Below are 14,939 nucleotides of genomic sequence, written 5' to 3'. Positions count from 1 at the left end.
TAAAAATGGATTCTTTCAACAGGAGTATAGCAGCACTGACTTTAATCTCACTGGCTACATTAATGAACTTTCCTAATCCTCTCAATGCCATGCAGATCTTATGGATCAATATTATTATGGATGGACCTCCAGCTCAAAGGTAAGTAATTACTCTTAACTCTGTTAGGCTCTGTAGTCCTTTTATTTCAACAAGGGAAATGGTTGCTCATGAAGGGAACTGTGAAGTGTTAAATTTCTGTGAGATGTTTGAGAAATTGCAAACTTTCTCTACAACTCCCTGAAAGGTGGCTGTAGTCAGGTGGGGGTTGGTCTCTTTCTCCTGGCAGCAACTGACAGAAGAGGACACAGCCTTAAGCTGTGCCAAGGGAAATACAGGTTGGATATTAGGAAAAAGTTTTTTATGGAAAGAGGGATAAAGTACTGGAATTGTCTGCCCAGGGAGGTGGTGGAGTCACCATCCCTGAATGTGTTGAAATAAGGTTGGATGTGGCACTCAATGCCACGTTTTAGTCGAAGTGTCAGGGCATGGGTTGGATGTGATGATCTTGAAGGTCTCTTCCAACCCAGTGATTCTGTGTGAACTTTCTTTGTGAACTTCAATGTTTGTAGTATGTTTCTGTGTTAATTCTGTTTAGTTTGCTTTAGTATCTAATTGCATGGGGGTAGCAGGGCTATCTAAAGATCCATGGATATGCCCATGAAACTTGCATGCAGGGTTCTGCCTTCCCTCTGGGCTCTTTCACTGACCCTCTTCACTGCAATAGATGGTGGGGTGAGAGATGGTGAAGTGACTAGAATGAAATCCTCTTTTTTCAACTCAGAAAATCTAATCCTTAAGTTAGAAGCAGTGGATTAATTTTATGATGATAAAAATGTAAAATGTTCTTTTAATTGTAAGCCTTGGGGTGGAGCCTGTGGATAAAGATATTATTCGAAAACCTCCAAGAAATCTGAAGGACAGCATTCTGACCAAAAACCTGATTGTTAAAATACTGGTTTCATCAATAATTATCGTCTGTGGAACACTGTTCGTCTTCTGGAGAGAGGTACGACAAAAGTGCAAAACTTAGAGCAGTAACAACCTAATTTAAAAGAAATCCTTTTTATACCAGCAGTTGGAATTCAGAGTTAATATGAACTTAGTAATGAGTTTTGGCCATGATTATTTAATGCTAGCAGAGTAGAGAGGAAGATTTTCAGAACAGTTGTTGAAAAGCGAAATACAGTTTTATCTCCAATCTGTATTTTAACATAGACTTTTTCAGGTTCCAAATCTACTTTGGAAACTTTGCCCATAGAAAGTAATTATGCAAATCTTCAACTAGATTATTATGAAACAGCCATTTGACTTTGTTTTCCCAGTAGAGAAAAATGTTATGTGAACATTTGGTAGTGCATCATAGAATTCCTGCTATTCCATACGCTAAGATAAATGTTGGTCAGGAGGCTTCATTTAATCATAGCTTGAAATTACAAATTTTTATAAATTACAGGTGATTTCATTTATGATTTATTAAATCAGCTTGGGGCAGACAACTTCCTTTTGCTTTCATTCCCTAACTGGTAAAACTGAATGTAGAATTATTGTAATAATTTTGTTCAATTGACTTTGTTTAATTGTGGGGGGTTTAAAGCATGCTAAAGCCGTTTCATTTTATTTTGTTGGCAGTTAAGAGACAATGTAATAACACCGCGAGATACTACCATGACTTTCACCTGTTTTGTATTTTTTGATATGTTCAATGCTTTGAGTTCTAGATCTCAGGTAAGTGATTCATACTGTCCATTTACACAGTATTAACACAATAATCAGTGTTTTCTTTGAGGGAAGATGTTGCTGTGTTTGTTTCAAGTGTTTTTCCTGCAGATTTACTTCACATCTGCTGTTAAGCTCAGAGTTTCATGTATTTACTAGGTAGGATTTCTTAAATTACAGATAAATTAATTACCTAATTTGTTTACATGGTGGTGTCCTGACAAAAACAAGAAAGTTGTTATTAAGAGCTGAAGTGTGATGGTCCTTTGTATTGCTGTGTATACTTGGTTGGTTTTTTTTCTCTTCCTGGAAATTCTGTCAGTTCAGCAGCCTTACCAGAATGTGAAATATCTTGAAGGCCTTAGCTTTTATGTTTTGTAATCCTAAACACGTAGTTCAAGGAAAATTCCTGAAACTGTTCTGTATTTTTTATCTGTGTATATTTTTTTCATTTTAAGGAAACAAGTCTGAAATTTTGTGATCGTATACATTACTACATTTACTGTAATTTGCAGTCTTACCTGTTTTGGAATAGTGTAGGAGTAACCTTTTTCTGATGAACTATACTTATGGAATACTGAGATCAATATGCAAGTTCTTGACTATGAAGACAAGACTTGTACTCTGCTTACCAGGGAGAAAATGCAATTAGCCTGTTCAAGAATTTGTTCTGGATTATCTAAGAAGTCAACAGTAATATTTCATATTTTTCTAAAAGTCTGGATGAAAAGAAATTGTCGTTTCTTGTCTAGATTATTAAGATTGCATATTATTGTAATCTTAATGTAACATATTATTGTTTTTACAGACAAAATCTGTGTTTGAGATTGGACTTTGCAGTAACAAAATGTTCTGCTATGCTGTCCTTGGATCTATAATGGGGCAGTTATTGGTCATTTATTTTCCACCACTTCAGAAGGTTTTCCAAACAGAGAGCCTGAGTGTCTTGGGTAAGAACAGTTCCCTTTTCAAAACTGTCCATTGTGGATTAATTTATAAATGTGGTGGGTGGTGGTTCTATAAGATCACTTTCTGGCTGTTTGTATAGAACACGAATACAAAGCCTGCTGATGCTTTTTGTTTTGTGGGTAGGGTTTTTTTGTTTGTTTTGTTTTGTTTGTTTTATTGATTTGGTTTTTAGTTTTTTGAATCGTTCTAGATGTTTTCTTTAGGAACCATGATTTAGATGCATATGGTACATAACTGATCAGCGTGTTCTTAAATTTTTATAAAGGTGCATATTTATTTGGGAGTTTTTAATATAAATTTTGTTGCAGGCAAAATATTGACTTTGTAGGTTTCTAAGCACTGTTAATTTAACTAGTTCACAATTTTTTTCTCTAAATATGAACACCATACTTAGAAATCCAATCCTTTAATATTGATTTCATTGTCATAGGGTAAATAAACAGGAGGATTTTCAAAAGCTGTTGGCAAAGGTTTATTACTTCTGTAGTTTTCTGGATTTAAGTGATTCTAATGAAATATGTGTATTTATTGTAGCATAATTTCTAATTATATTAATATCTTCAAAATTAGGTTAATTATGTTGCTGAAAAAAGTCTATGACATACTTTAAAAGCTTTTAATATCTTGTGTGTAGTTATGATTTGTGCATAACCATGCATGTTAATCTTCTGGGCCTGCAAAAAATTGAATCTTGCTTCATTTCTCTGCAACTTTCCCAATGATTAGGAGAAAATTTGAAAGTCTTGTAAGTCTTGTTCTCTTTTAAGTCTCCCCTTAGCCTTAAACAGCAATTTTAAAGAAGGCTAATTATTTTTTCCAGATTTACTTTTTCTTCTGGGACTCACTTCCTCTGTGTGCATAGTGACTGAGCTAATAAAGAAGTTTGAAAGAAGCAAGGAAAAGATCCAGAAACGTGGAAGTTCTTCTTCATCAACTTCGTCTTTTCTTGATGTATGATGCATATTGCATTCTTGTGTTTGCAAACTTAGCGATTGCTGTCTAAAGATGTTGGAGAAAGCAAAACACTATCTGGAGGATAAAGAAATCCTGAAGGCTTTTGATAAGTCCTTTGTTTCACTGGCTAATGAGGAACTTCATGTTTCAAGACTGTTTAGAACTTAACTTCCAGCTGTGGAAGTAACAAATGAAATTATGCAACTTTGGTAACATTTTTCCTCAAACGTATAAATTTACTTTTAAGATTGAATGGTATTGTTGGGGGGAGGGGGCAGGGGTTAATTTAAAGAAAGATCTAAGCCCAAGTCCCATTTTCTGCACTTAAAAGATATAACTGTGTAAAATCCTTCTCTTAGATATAAATATTTTAGTTTGTTTTTATTTAAAGCATTGTACTATTCTACTTTTATGGTGGTGGGACTTTGCTACTAATACAAGGATAAAAATATTTCAGAGGCATTCCACTGGGTTTAGTCTGTCACAAGAGTGCCATATTCTAGCTACTGTATTTATTTACTTTATCCTGCAATGTGTAAGCGGCTCAAGTACCTTGTGCTACAGTTTTTTTGTATCCCAAGTTTGGTTTTTTTTTGCACAGGATGTGACCGCTGTCGGATCACTGTTTTTCTTTTCTTTATCTGTGATTGAAAAGCCTATACTGCAATTTGAAGTAAATGTTTGCTTTTCTTATAAGTGCGTTGTCTCTTTGTTTTAAAAGAAACTGGCATTTACATGAAGTGAACGAGCTTGTTTTGATATCATTGCAGATACAGGCTTTGTTTCATGTCTTGTTCCATATTGACTTTAGCTTATACTGTGAGATCACTTGAGTGATTTATAAGGCAGTAATTATGGAAGTTATCTGTAGTGTTCTGAATTAGAAAATTAATGCAATAATCCTGCCTGGGCAAAAAAACCCCATCTCTCTCTCAAAGAAGCTTCATTTTTCTTCCTTCCTGTTCATAAAAAAACCCCCTTTTTCCTGGTAGGGTAACTTTGAATTTTAACACACAGAATTACTTTTAGAGCTTGAAAAGCATTATAGTAGATTTGTTTTGACATTGTAAAATTATTTTTAATATATTACAATGCCTGAATACTCTAATATTCATTAATTGGAAATAGTGCTTTCCTTCAAAATAGTTCCTTGCATTTCCTGAAAGGATGATGATGGGATGACACTGATGAAAACAGGGCAAGACTATCACCTAAAGCATCTTGAAAAAAGGATGTCTAAAGTCTCTGCGGAGAGTCAAAGACACAGTGGTATCTCTTTCCCTTGTGAACTTGTGTGTGTGCCTGAAAATGTGGCAGTGGCATTGGCTCAGGCCCATGCTGTCACAGTGCTCATCCTGTCATTTGAGGAGGAATTGTCATGAACAGACACTGGGATATTTCTGCACTTGCCATTGTGACTTGGCCCACGTGCCACGCTCGAAAGCGCAGTATGAATTTCCTTGCTTATGTTACTGGAATTGTAATTCTTCCTTTTGCCTGTGGGATTCCAAGGAAATTTTCCAGAAAATGGGGCTGCAGACAGGGTATGAATGCACATTCAGTCTGCTTTATACATGCAGTTCATCCGTGGCTCCTCCTCACCCTCAATATGTTCAAAACACCTGGACTACCAGTGTGCTGGAGATGTGATTGTGTAAAGACAAAAATCCTGCAGCACTTGAACCTCATCCCTTCCTGGGGCTCTTGCCACTGAGCTGGGAGGGCCTGAACAACATGACCTCTTACAGAAATGCTCGTGTCTTCAAGCAGAAGTTTCTTTCTTACAGCAGTTCCGCCTTTCAGAAGTTGGACAAACTTGACAGTTGTTGAACAGTCACTGTCTTTGGCAAGTGGGGCAGTGGCTGTTCAATATTGTAGTGTGTTCGGTATTTCAATACAATTTCAGAACACTTCATTAATAAACTCCTTGGTATTTATTAATAAAGACATAGTAAAAGCTGACAGTGCATGCTGATGAAGAATCTTGAACAAACTTTGATTTTGTGAAGGGACAGCAGCTATAGCTTTCACATAATGAGTCTTAACTTGTGGTTGATATTCTTCCATGGAATTTGACTGCTTTCTGCTCTGCTCTTGGTCTTGGAGTCCCAGAAATCTAGGTAAGTACAGATGAATGCTAGATTGTTATCTTAGCTCGGAAGTGTCATTGCCAAATCTTTAAACAAATGTTACCAAGTGCCCCTTTCCCAGCACAAGTCCCACTTTCTGAATAAGGTACATCATTCTGGACATAAAATTTCAGTCTCTTAATGACAATTTAGCCTTATTGCAGGGTGGGCTTAGTTGAATGTAGTTCACTTAAATTTGCCAGAAGTTTTGGTGCTGTGTTTTCCAATGGAAGGCAAAATACTAACAAGTAATAAATCTAATTCAGTGTCATAGTATATAAAACGTGTCTGGACTGAATTCCATTACCATTATTTTGGCTTGTCTTGTGATTCATTACCACTTTACAGCAGGTTTGAGAGATTTTTTCCCTGAGCAGTTGAATCAATAGTAGGAACTTTCCATAAAAATTAAGAGGAATTTCTTATGGGGTAGAAATAAGCAACAACTGAGGAATTTACCTGCTTCTACTGAAGCATGGAATAAAGAATTTTGGTTTTAATAAGAAAAGACCCTTTATTTTTTAATTTTCCTACAAAGAAGATGGAAGACCTATAATGAGTCAAAAAGGGAAAACTGTAATACTTCAAATTCTGCATGGTAACCCTAGAATTAGTAATTATTTTCTTCAGCCTACAGGACTGGGTTTTGCATGAGCATCATTTCCTTAGCAATAAAAAACAGCTGAATTCTGCATTGAGAACACTACAGTAATTCTCAATTGAGTCAACTTTCCCAAAGGTATTCTCAAAATGCCATGTGGTCATAGCAGTGTTTTTTATCCCAAAATGAAATATTTGACCTTATTCTAGTCTTCTGAATTATCTAATTGAATTGAATTGAACTGGTTTCTTATCAAGTCTCAAGAATTTTTATGATCTCCAGCAGTTTTCTGATCTGGTATTCAGAGTAAATGAAGCTCTCCTCACCAGCACTAAAAATGTGGAATCAGCTACACCTGCATTTTTATATTTAAGACTTATTTTCAATGTGACTATTTCTGATGATTAAAAACACTAGGGAATTACAAGCTTGGTAAAATAAAGCATATGAGATCATAATGGAGAAGAGGATGATTTGGACGATAAAGAATATCAGTTTTAGTTAGTAAAATCAGTAACTGTAACCCCTTTCAACTTTTATTTAAAAGTCATCTGATGATGTAGGCTGCTGTACACAGAAACCTATAGAGAAATGGGTTGAGAGGCTCTGGTTGGGTGTAGGTGCCATCTGCTGGTAGTTCAGTAAGTAGCAGCTTTTGTACTGGAAAAAATGTTACATCTTGCTTGGACAGGCTGTACCTTAAAACTAGTTTTCTCTTTAATGTAACATCTTACAGATCTATTCTCACTGACTATATTTGGGCAGTATCAACACTCAGCTGTATGGTAAAGGAAACCTTTCCTCTAAATCCTAAGATACAGTGAGTTATTTCCATGGGAACAGAGGTAATAGGGAGCATAAGCAGGACTGAAAACTTGAGCACACAATGCAGGAATCAAGCTTGAATTCTGGTAAGTTATGGGCAAAACTTTGATGATTAGACGTGGAAGTCATGATTTTCCTAAATGCAAGAAAAGATATGTGGATTCATGAGAAGAAAAACCCCAAATGTAACTGTATTTTACATAGGGAAAACCAATAGTTTCATAAGAAAAGCATTTATATAAATTGATTAGTTATGCTGGAAAGTTTGCTAACACAAAGCACTGAGAAATAGATGATGTAGGATTTAAAAAAACTTCATCAATTGTTTTTCAGTACTACCATGTTGATAGCAAGGGTTTATTAAGTAATTAGTGTACATAGGGGAAGTCAGAATGGGTCTGGTTTTTAATATAGGCATTGTAGAAAGAATAAGAGTGACAACAGCTTTAATAGCAGAGGATTGTGCACAATTACTGTGACAACTACTGAGAATTAGCAAGCCTGTAGAAACTTGCTCCCGTGTGCATGTAACTCTTTTTAGCACATCACAGGGGAAATGGGGAGAAATAAAATCTGAAATTTCTCCCTGAGCATTGTCAAAGCCTGTAATACTGCAAAAACAACTTACCCAGTTGTCACTGAGCAAAGCTACCTCTCCCTGCAAGTAAAAGTACTCCACCACTGATTTTACAGTATTTTTAAAGCTGTCAGGTTCTATTTTAATCTCAACTGTTAGACTGTGACTACTGTGCTCCTCAAACACAAACTTTAAAGTTGGATTTTTTGTAAATGAAGTGTTCTGGGAGATGTTGCAGAGCCAACTACAAATGTTCGGGAAAATAATTCCTCTAAAATAGTCCTGCTTTGAAATACTAAACAACTTTGCTCTCATTTTCAATTAGACTGATACCCTTCAAGAAAAACAAACCACCACAACTTTTAGACAGCATTTCTTTTATACAAATGTAAGTTACAAAATGCAAGTTACAAAAAGGTAAATAAAAATCCCCTGAAGCAAGGTTTTTGGTAAAGATTGAATCAGGACCTTGTGTGAAAACAACTGAGCAAATTCCAATACAGTCACATATTTTAATGTTACTTCTTTCATCAACATGGCATTAGAAGTTATTCCAAGAATAGTGCTTTCAGTCATCCACTTCCAGTGCTGCAAACCTGTTAACATTGCATGAATGCTGAGTTTCTGGCACAGCATGTCGGGTGGCTGTTTTTTTCTTACTAGATGCTTTCCTCTTTTTGCAGGACTCTGATCTGGTCTTGGTTATCTTCTGAAAGAAGTCTGGAGAGACCACTGACTCGACTGTATTTAACAAAACCAGATAAAGCTGAGCCATTTTTGGAGACAAGAGAAACAGGTGTTCCACTGAAGGTGCTGATTTAAGCTCTTGATACAGTCTGTGCACAAGGGTCCCAGTGTAAAGCCTGCTCAAAAGGAGGAGAGAATCTGCATTTAGACAGGTACAGAAACATGTTGCTTGATGACAAAAACATACAGTATCCAACAGGCAACTCCTATGCCAATGTATTTTTCTTTATAAAAAGTGCTTTTTCTTTATAAATCCTTTAAAGAAGGGAGTTTTGCTGTAAGTACTGGCCAAATGAGTTTGACAGAGAAAATGAAACATGTTAACACATTCATTCCATCAGGGGCTTGTGTGGAAAGCAGATCTCTGGAACAACCTTACCTACTTAGGTCTGGCTCAGAGAGAGGAGTACCCAGTAGCTGGTTGAGATACAATCCCATCTGAAGACAGCACTGCCACTGGCAAAAACTGTGTGCAGCATCCAAATCAAAGTCGTTATTTTGCAATTTCTTTTCCTTCCATTTTAGAAATTCGTTATATGCAACATTGTCATCTTCAGCAGGTAGAACCGTGGGATCTAGGTAATAAATAAAAAAATAACTTGGAAATAAATGTTCTGTTGTGAACAGTATAAAAGGTATCTGCAATGTATAGAGTAATGTCCTCTCCCTGGTTCTACCTGAAAGAAGGGCGTAGCCCAGGTGGGGTGGTCTCTTCTCCCAGTAACAATCAATAGGGCAAGGAGAAATGGCCTTAAGTGGCACCAGGGGAGGTTCAGCTTGGACATTAGGAGGAACTTCTTCACAGAAAGGGTCATTAGACACTGGAATGGGCTGCCCAAGGAGGTGGTGGAGTCATTGTCCCTGAAGGTGTTTAAGGAAAGACTGGACGTGGCACTCACTGCCGCGGTCTGGTTGACAGGGTGGTTTTTGCTCAGTCATGGGTTGGACTCTGTGATCTCAGAGGTCTTTTCCAACCTAATTGATTCTGTGTGATCAAATCCCAACAAGCTTTCCACCTCACTACAACCCACTTGGAAACCCTGTCAGTCTGGTTTCTACAAACCAGAACCAAAAGAAACTACATAACCCTGGCATGCATCGTCTTAGACATCAAATGAAGGACTCCTGGAGGAAACATCCATAACCCTAACAGGTATAAATATTACTGAAGCACTTTTTGTGATTATTTAATACTTTCAAATCTGCACTGCATAGGCAGAAAAAGTGCGCCTGGGCAACTCAGCATTTTTAAGTACAAATGTTTTTAGAAAAATTCATAAGCAAAAAAAAAAAAAATTGGAATGCTTCAACAGTTGGTTTTTAATGCCTGAGTACATTAAGCATATTTTTTGTAACTTTTATATCTGAATTAATATTTTGATCCTAAACAAAGTACTTATGAATGCAAATTAATGTTTTACAATGTGGTAAATTACTGTTTTACCTATATAAAATGTTAAATTGATGGTTAGCACTTTTTCTTTGTGCATATCAATGCATAGAGTGCGACACCTCAGGATATAGTGTAAATCAAGGCTAATTCCTTTAAATTTGGACAACTCCCTATAAGTGTGGAAAAATGAATTTATGGTCTCGATTTTTGTAGTAGCTGAACACCTAAAACTGTATTCTTTGGAGACATACCTGGATCATCGGTTATCCTCTGCAGTTCTCCAGAAACTATCATTAGAAGCAGAGCCTTTAATTGGTCCAGCTTAACTTTTGGTTCTGAACAACGTATCCAGGAACATGTTACAGCAACAGGGAGTTGTAAATGACTTGGGATAGGTTCTAGGGAACTCATTTTCACTCCCAGAGTCTCCAGCAAAAGCATCTGACGGCATGAAACAGGCACCTGAAAACAAATTTGAAAATTGGAGGTAAGAGACTTGATCTGCTCTGAGCAATTTCTAAAAGACCAGTAAGTTCCTAGTTAAATTAGTTACCGCTATAAGTTTTTGATAAAAAAATTATTTAAGTTTCATGGATATTCTGAACAGGAAATTTTTTTTTAAAATACTACTTAAGACTTTATAAATGACACAGTTAAATGGCAGGTAGAAAAATAACAGTAACTAACAAGTAATTAATTCCTAGCACATGTTCCCTTTTTGCTGAGCCATTCAACTTCCAGAAAGTGGTGTTACAAGTTTTGTCCATAATTTCATGCATGCAGAATTGCAGCAGGCTGTTCAGCTGCAATCTGAGTGCTTTATAAACCTTTATTAGGATTGTTTTGCCTACTCTTCAGCAGACATTTCCACAGCAGAAGAGCAACTGAAGTCAGTTTTGCCTGGAGCACTTTAAATGCTGAACATTTCTTCTAACCTTTTGTTCAATTGATAATTCCCATATATTCACTAAGGAAAGTTGTTGTAGTAGCAAAGCTCGAATTCATTAAACAAACAGCACACACACCAAGGTTGAAGTAAGGTGTCATTAATGGCTCTTAAAATGAAATTTGATTTTTCAAGCTCTTAAGTGCTGCATATTGTTTAAAAGGAGTGTGCCAATAACCTGTGTAAAGTAACCTGTACTTTGGACCCATAGTTATCTGTAGCATTTAATAGGTGTAGCAGTGATAGACTTGGTTCCTTTACTAAGGAGCCACTAGCAAGTGATAACAACATTCAGCACTGCCCACACACAGAGATGTGTCAACAGTCAATCTGACTGCCAGAATGGATAGAGCATACGTGCCTTAAAAATGCAGAATTAAAACAAATGGATTGTATTTCTGGACGTTGCAGAAATTTCTGCATACAAAACCTCAGTTATGCCACTTTATAAATGGGAGATTACTTCCCATTACGGCAAGAGTTACAGTCCTAATCATTAGAATTTACACAGAGGTATTACAGTGGTGACTGGAACTAACCTAGTACAACTTTCCTGTGGTTTTCAGGTGTTTTTCAGGTGCTGTTATGCTCTGTCTGGCAAGCATGAGAGCCATGTTAGCAGGAGCATACTTTGGGCAGGTAAAACTGCTGGGCAGCTGAAACATTCACACTTGGAATAATGACTTCTAGTAAAGAGGCATGGGTCAGATTTTGTTTAAGAACACTGCTCTGAAACATTACACAGTTTGATCAAATACAAATTAGGTTTTGTAGTGTTAAAATTGGACTTTCCTAAACTACATGAAACTGAATTCCTTCCCAAAAAAGGCAAGTATTAGTGTAATGAAATACACAGAATGAAATAAGGGCTTCCAATGGAAAATGCAGGGAGTATTGCATATACACACACACACACACTACAACTTCTCATATAATTTGTCTTGGTACACTTGGAGGGGGCAGGAAGGAAAGGAAGACAACCTGATGTAGCTTCCTAAATATCACAGATACTTCTATGTTACAGTAGTTACTATTTTTGTGTCACTCGTGAAACACTGTTAACTATGATCTGTTGTGACAACCATTTACCTCCATTAACTTGTCCAAAGGAAAACGATCATCACAAAAATCTGGGGGTAGGCTCGCTGCTCGAACAAATGTTTTTTTAAGTGTCTTTTGGCATCTGTCAAATTCACATACAATGGGCAGCTCGTTGGTCTGCTTACTTGGAGAAGCATCTTCAGTACTGTGAGATACTCTCAGAAGCAGTCCATAGATAACTTGTCGGATGGGCAGAGCTGCGCTATGAGCACTGGGTCTCTGCATGTTCTCCACCTGAACGCGGAGGAAGGTACTTCTAAGTATCAGGGCATTGATGACGAATGGGGCCAGCTTACCTTTCGCGAAAGCATCAAGTACCCACTGTGGCACGTCTGCTTTCCTAGCAGCCTCGCACTCATAGCTCCCATTCTGAAAGAAGTCCTCAAGATTCACGTCGGACGGAGCATAGTCCTCCATTGAAGTGCACAGAAGCTCCCTTATTTCTTCCCTCTGGTGTTTCTTGAGGTATTTCAGCACGTTGTCGACGGCCTCGGCGGGCTCCGCAAACTGCGACAGCCAGTTCAGCAGCCCCTGGAGGCGGAGGTGCTTCCCGCCCCTGCCCGCCGCGCAGCCCCTCGGCAGGCGCACCTTGCTGAAGAACGCCTCCAGCGCTTCCAGGCCGACGAAGTCGTTGCCGTGCATGACGGCGAAGAGCGGGAGCAGGGCCTTGCTCAGGCTCCCGAAGTGCCCGCAGAACCGCTCGGCGGAGAAGCAGCGCGCGGGCACGAAGCAGCCCTGCGGCGCGGCGGCGGCGCGCACGCTCTGCCACTGGAAGTGCGACAGCGGGCAGTAGCCGCCCGCCAGGTCGAACACGAAGAAGTCGCTGTCGAGGGAGAGCACGGGGCAGCCCCAGCGGTTGGCCAGCCCGGCGATCTCCCGGTCGGCCTCGGCGAAGCACTGCACGAAGGGCACGCCGAGCCGGCCCAGCGCCTGCACGAAGGCCTCGCGGGTCAGCAGCGGCGCCAGGCAGCCGCCGGCGCCGCGGGACAGCCCCTGGGCCGCCCGCAGCTGCTCGGCGGCGCGGCCCCGCAGCGTGGGCAGCTTCCTGTCCTCGGCGCCGCGCCCGCCGTCCAGCACCACGAAGGGCGCCACGCCGCAGGCCCGCAGGACGCCGAAGAAGTCGCGCACGGCCGCGGCGAAAGCGCCGTAGTCGCCGCCGCGTCGGAAGTCGGCGTCGGGGGCGAAGCAGAGGCTGTGGTAGAGGCTGCTGCCGTCGATGACCAGCTTGGTGTCCCGCACCCGCAGCTCGGTGAAGAACACGCCGCGCTCCTCCACGAAGCCCGTGAGCCCCTGGACGCCCATGGCGCCGGAAGCGGTGCCGGCGGTGACCCGCGCGGCCCTCCCATCCCGGATCCGCTTCCTCCCGCTCCTCCCGCCCGCCGCCGCTGGGGCGCGCGCGCGCCGTCTCCTGGAGACCGGGCCGCGAACGGCGCGCGCCGGGCCGGGAGCGCTGAGGGCTCCGGGAGCGCTGAGGGCTCCGGGAGTAGCGGCCGCTCCCGCTCTGCCGGCCCCAGGGCAGCCCCAGGGAGCACGGGGCACCCTCAGGCACCGCAGCCCCGCCGTCGGGACGGGCGCTGGAGCGGCGGGAAGCGGCGGGGACGTGGGGCACCGCGGGCTCTCGGGGAGTGCCGCCTGTCCCGGAGGGGTGAGGAACGGGGCCGCCGCCCTCGCCCCTTGCGTTGTGGGCATGTGGGTGCCACCCTCTGTTTTGAGTCTTACACAGTCTTGAAAGAAGGTAATAACATCGCTGAGGTTGTGCTAGGGGATCTCGGCTTCCCGAATGTGCGCCAGGGAGATGCTAAATTTGACAGTCGAGTACGTTTGTCCCCCTTTTACCATCATCCTCAAAGTCCTTTTCTACCGGCACTAATAATAAAATTTAGTTATCATTTCGCTAGGAACAGTAAAAAACCGAGATAAGTGAGGCGATGTCACTTTAGCCTTGGGTAAGTATTTATAAAGATGTTCCAGAAAAGAAGAATGGACCAGTGTTAAAAAGTTAATTTTATAATTTTTTTTCCATTAAGGAAAAAACAAGGAAAATATCTTTTTTAAAAATAATTTTCAAAACATTTAAAGGAGCAGGCCGGTGAGGTCATCAGCAGGAAAAAAAACCACCAAGGTGGTAAATACTGATGATATTATGAGCTAAAGACCTTAGAATTTGTGCTGCAGGGGTTGGAGGGTGGCAAATGTTAATGTAATACAATGGTTCTTAAGGAATAAAAAGAAAAGCTGCTAAAATTGGAAAATGGCCTCGATTGGCAAAGTGGGGATTATCTTGGAAGCAGAAAATGTCGGAGTGTCTTAGCAGTTGCTAAAGAAACCTGAAGGTTAATCTTTCTTACAGAAACTAAGAAAGGTCAGAGAAGAAGTTGAGATGGTTTGCACTCAACATGTGTAGGTGGGGCTATGAAACCCTAACCAGCAACTTTCCTTTAGTCTGCAGCACAAAAAGGAAGATTTAACTCTAGCCAGGGAAGAAAATATTTAAAAATAGTGATCCAGGCAAAGTAATTGCATTCGTTTGGTTGGTATTAGCAGGCTCCCTGGCTCTGGGATGGGACTTGGGAATGGTGGATGGGACAAAGGAAACTCCTTACCAAAGATACTGAGATTTTTTTTTTAGGAAAAGAGAGCTGGAGACTTGATCGCTTTGTGCTACCTCTAGTTGTTCTGAACTTTAATGAAGCAGTTGATGTTGCTGCTTGGGAAACACCTGCTCAGCTGGAGGTGGACCCTGGTAGGAAAGGAACACAAGGAAGGTTGGGCTAAAGGTTTGAGTGAGGTAGGAGAGGCTGTGGTTCATATACTTCTTGAAGAATCCATCAGTCCTACGGCTGAGTCAATCTTTAAGGTCTGTGGCTCCTAAAAGGCATTTCTTTCAGAGGCAGTGCTCAGCAACCCACCTCTTCTGTGCCATTGAAATGCACCTGTGATG

The 14,939-nt window shown here is 40.5% G+C and overlaps 2 protein-coding genes across 6 annotated transcripts in view; one reads left to right on the top strand and one right to left on the bottom strand.

The window, feature by feature from the left end:
• ATP2C1 (ATPase secretory pathway Ca2+ transporting 1) overlaps positions 1-4,358 on the top strand; it is a 62,175-nt gene extending 57,817 nt beyond the window's left edge. For all 5 annotated transcript variants that reach the window (XM_084214197.1, XM_084214199.1, XM_084214200.1 and 2 more), the window contains 5 exons: positions 23-139; positions 899-1,046; positions 1,670-1,765; positions 2,565-2,706; positions 3,546-4,358. In XM_084214197.1, the coding sequence (XP_084070323.1) occupies positions 23-139; positions 899-1,046; positions 1,670-1,765; positions 2,565-2,706; positions 3,546-3,682 (640 nt within the window). In that variant the 3' untranslated portion in view covers positions 3,683-4,358. The remainder of the gene's footprint in view (positions 1-22; positions 140-898; positions 1,047-1,669; positions 1,766-2,564; positions 2,707-3,545) is intronic.
• Positions 4,359-8,250: 3,892 nt separating this feature from the next.
• Positions 8,251-13,300, bottom strand: ASTE1 (asteroid homolog 1; the record flags this gene model as incomplete). Its single annotated transcript, XM_084214242.1, has 4 exons — positions 8,251-8,674; positions 8,938-9,133; positions 10,203-10,413; positions 11,987-13,300. The coding sequence occupies 4 exons, from the start codon at positions 13,298-13,300 to the stop codon at positions 8,380-8,382; spliced, it is 2,016 nt and encodes a 671-aa protein (XP_084070368.1). The 3' UTR covers positions 8,251-8,379.
• Positions 13,301-14,939: the final 1,639 nt, after the last annotated feature.

Source organism: Fringilla coelebs, assembly GCF_963513975.1.
Source record: "Fringilla coelebs genome assembly, chromosome: 1".
Classification (NCBI taxonomy): domain Eukaryota; kingdom Metazoa; phylum Chordata; class Aves; order Passeriformes; family Fringillidae; genus Fringilla; species Fringilla coelebs.
The sequence above is the reverse complement of the archived record's forward strand: the minus strand, read 5'-3'. Positions and strand labels throughout refer to the sequence as shown.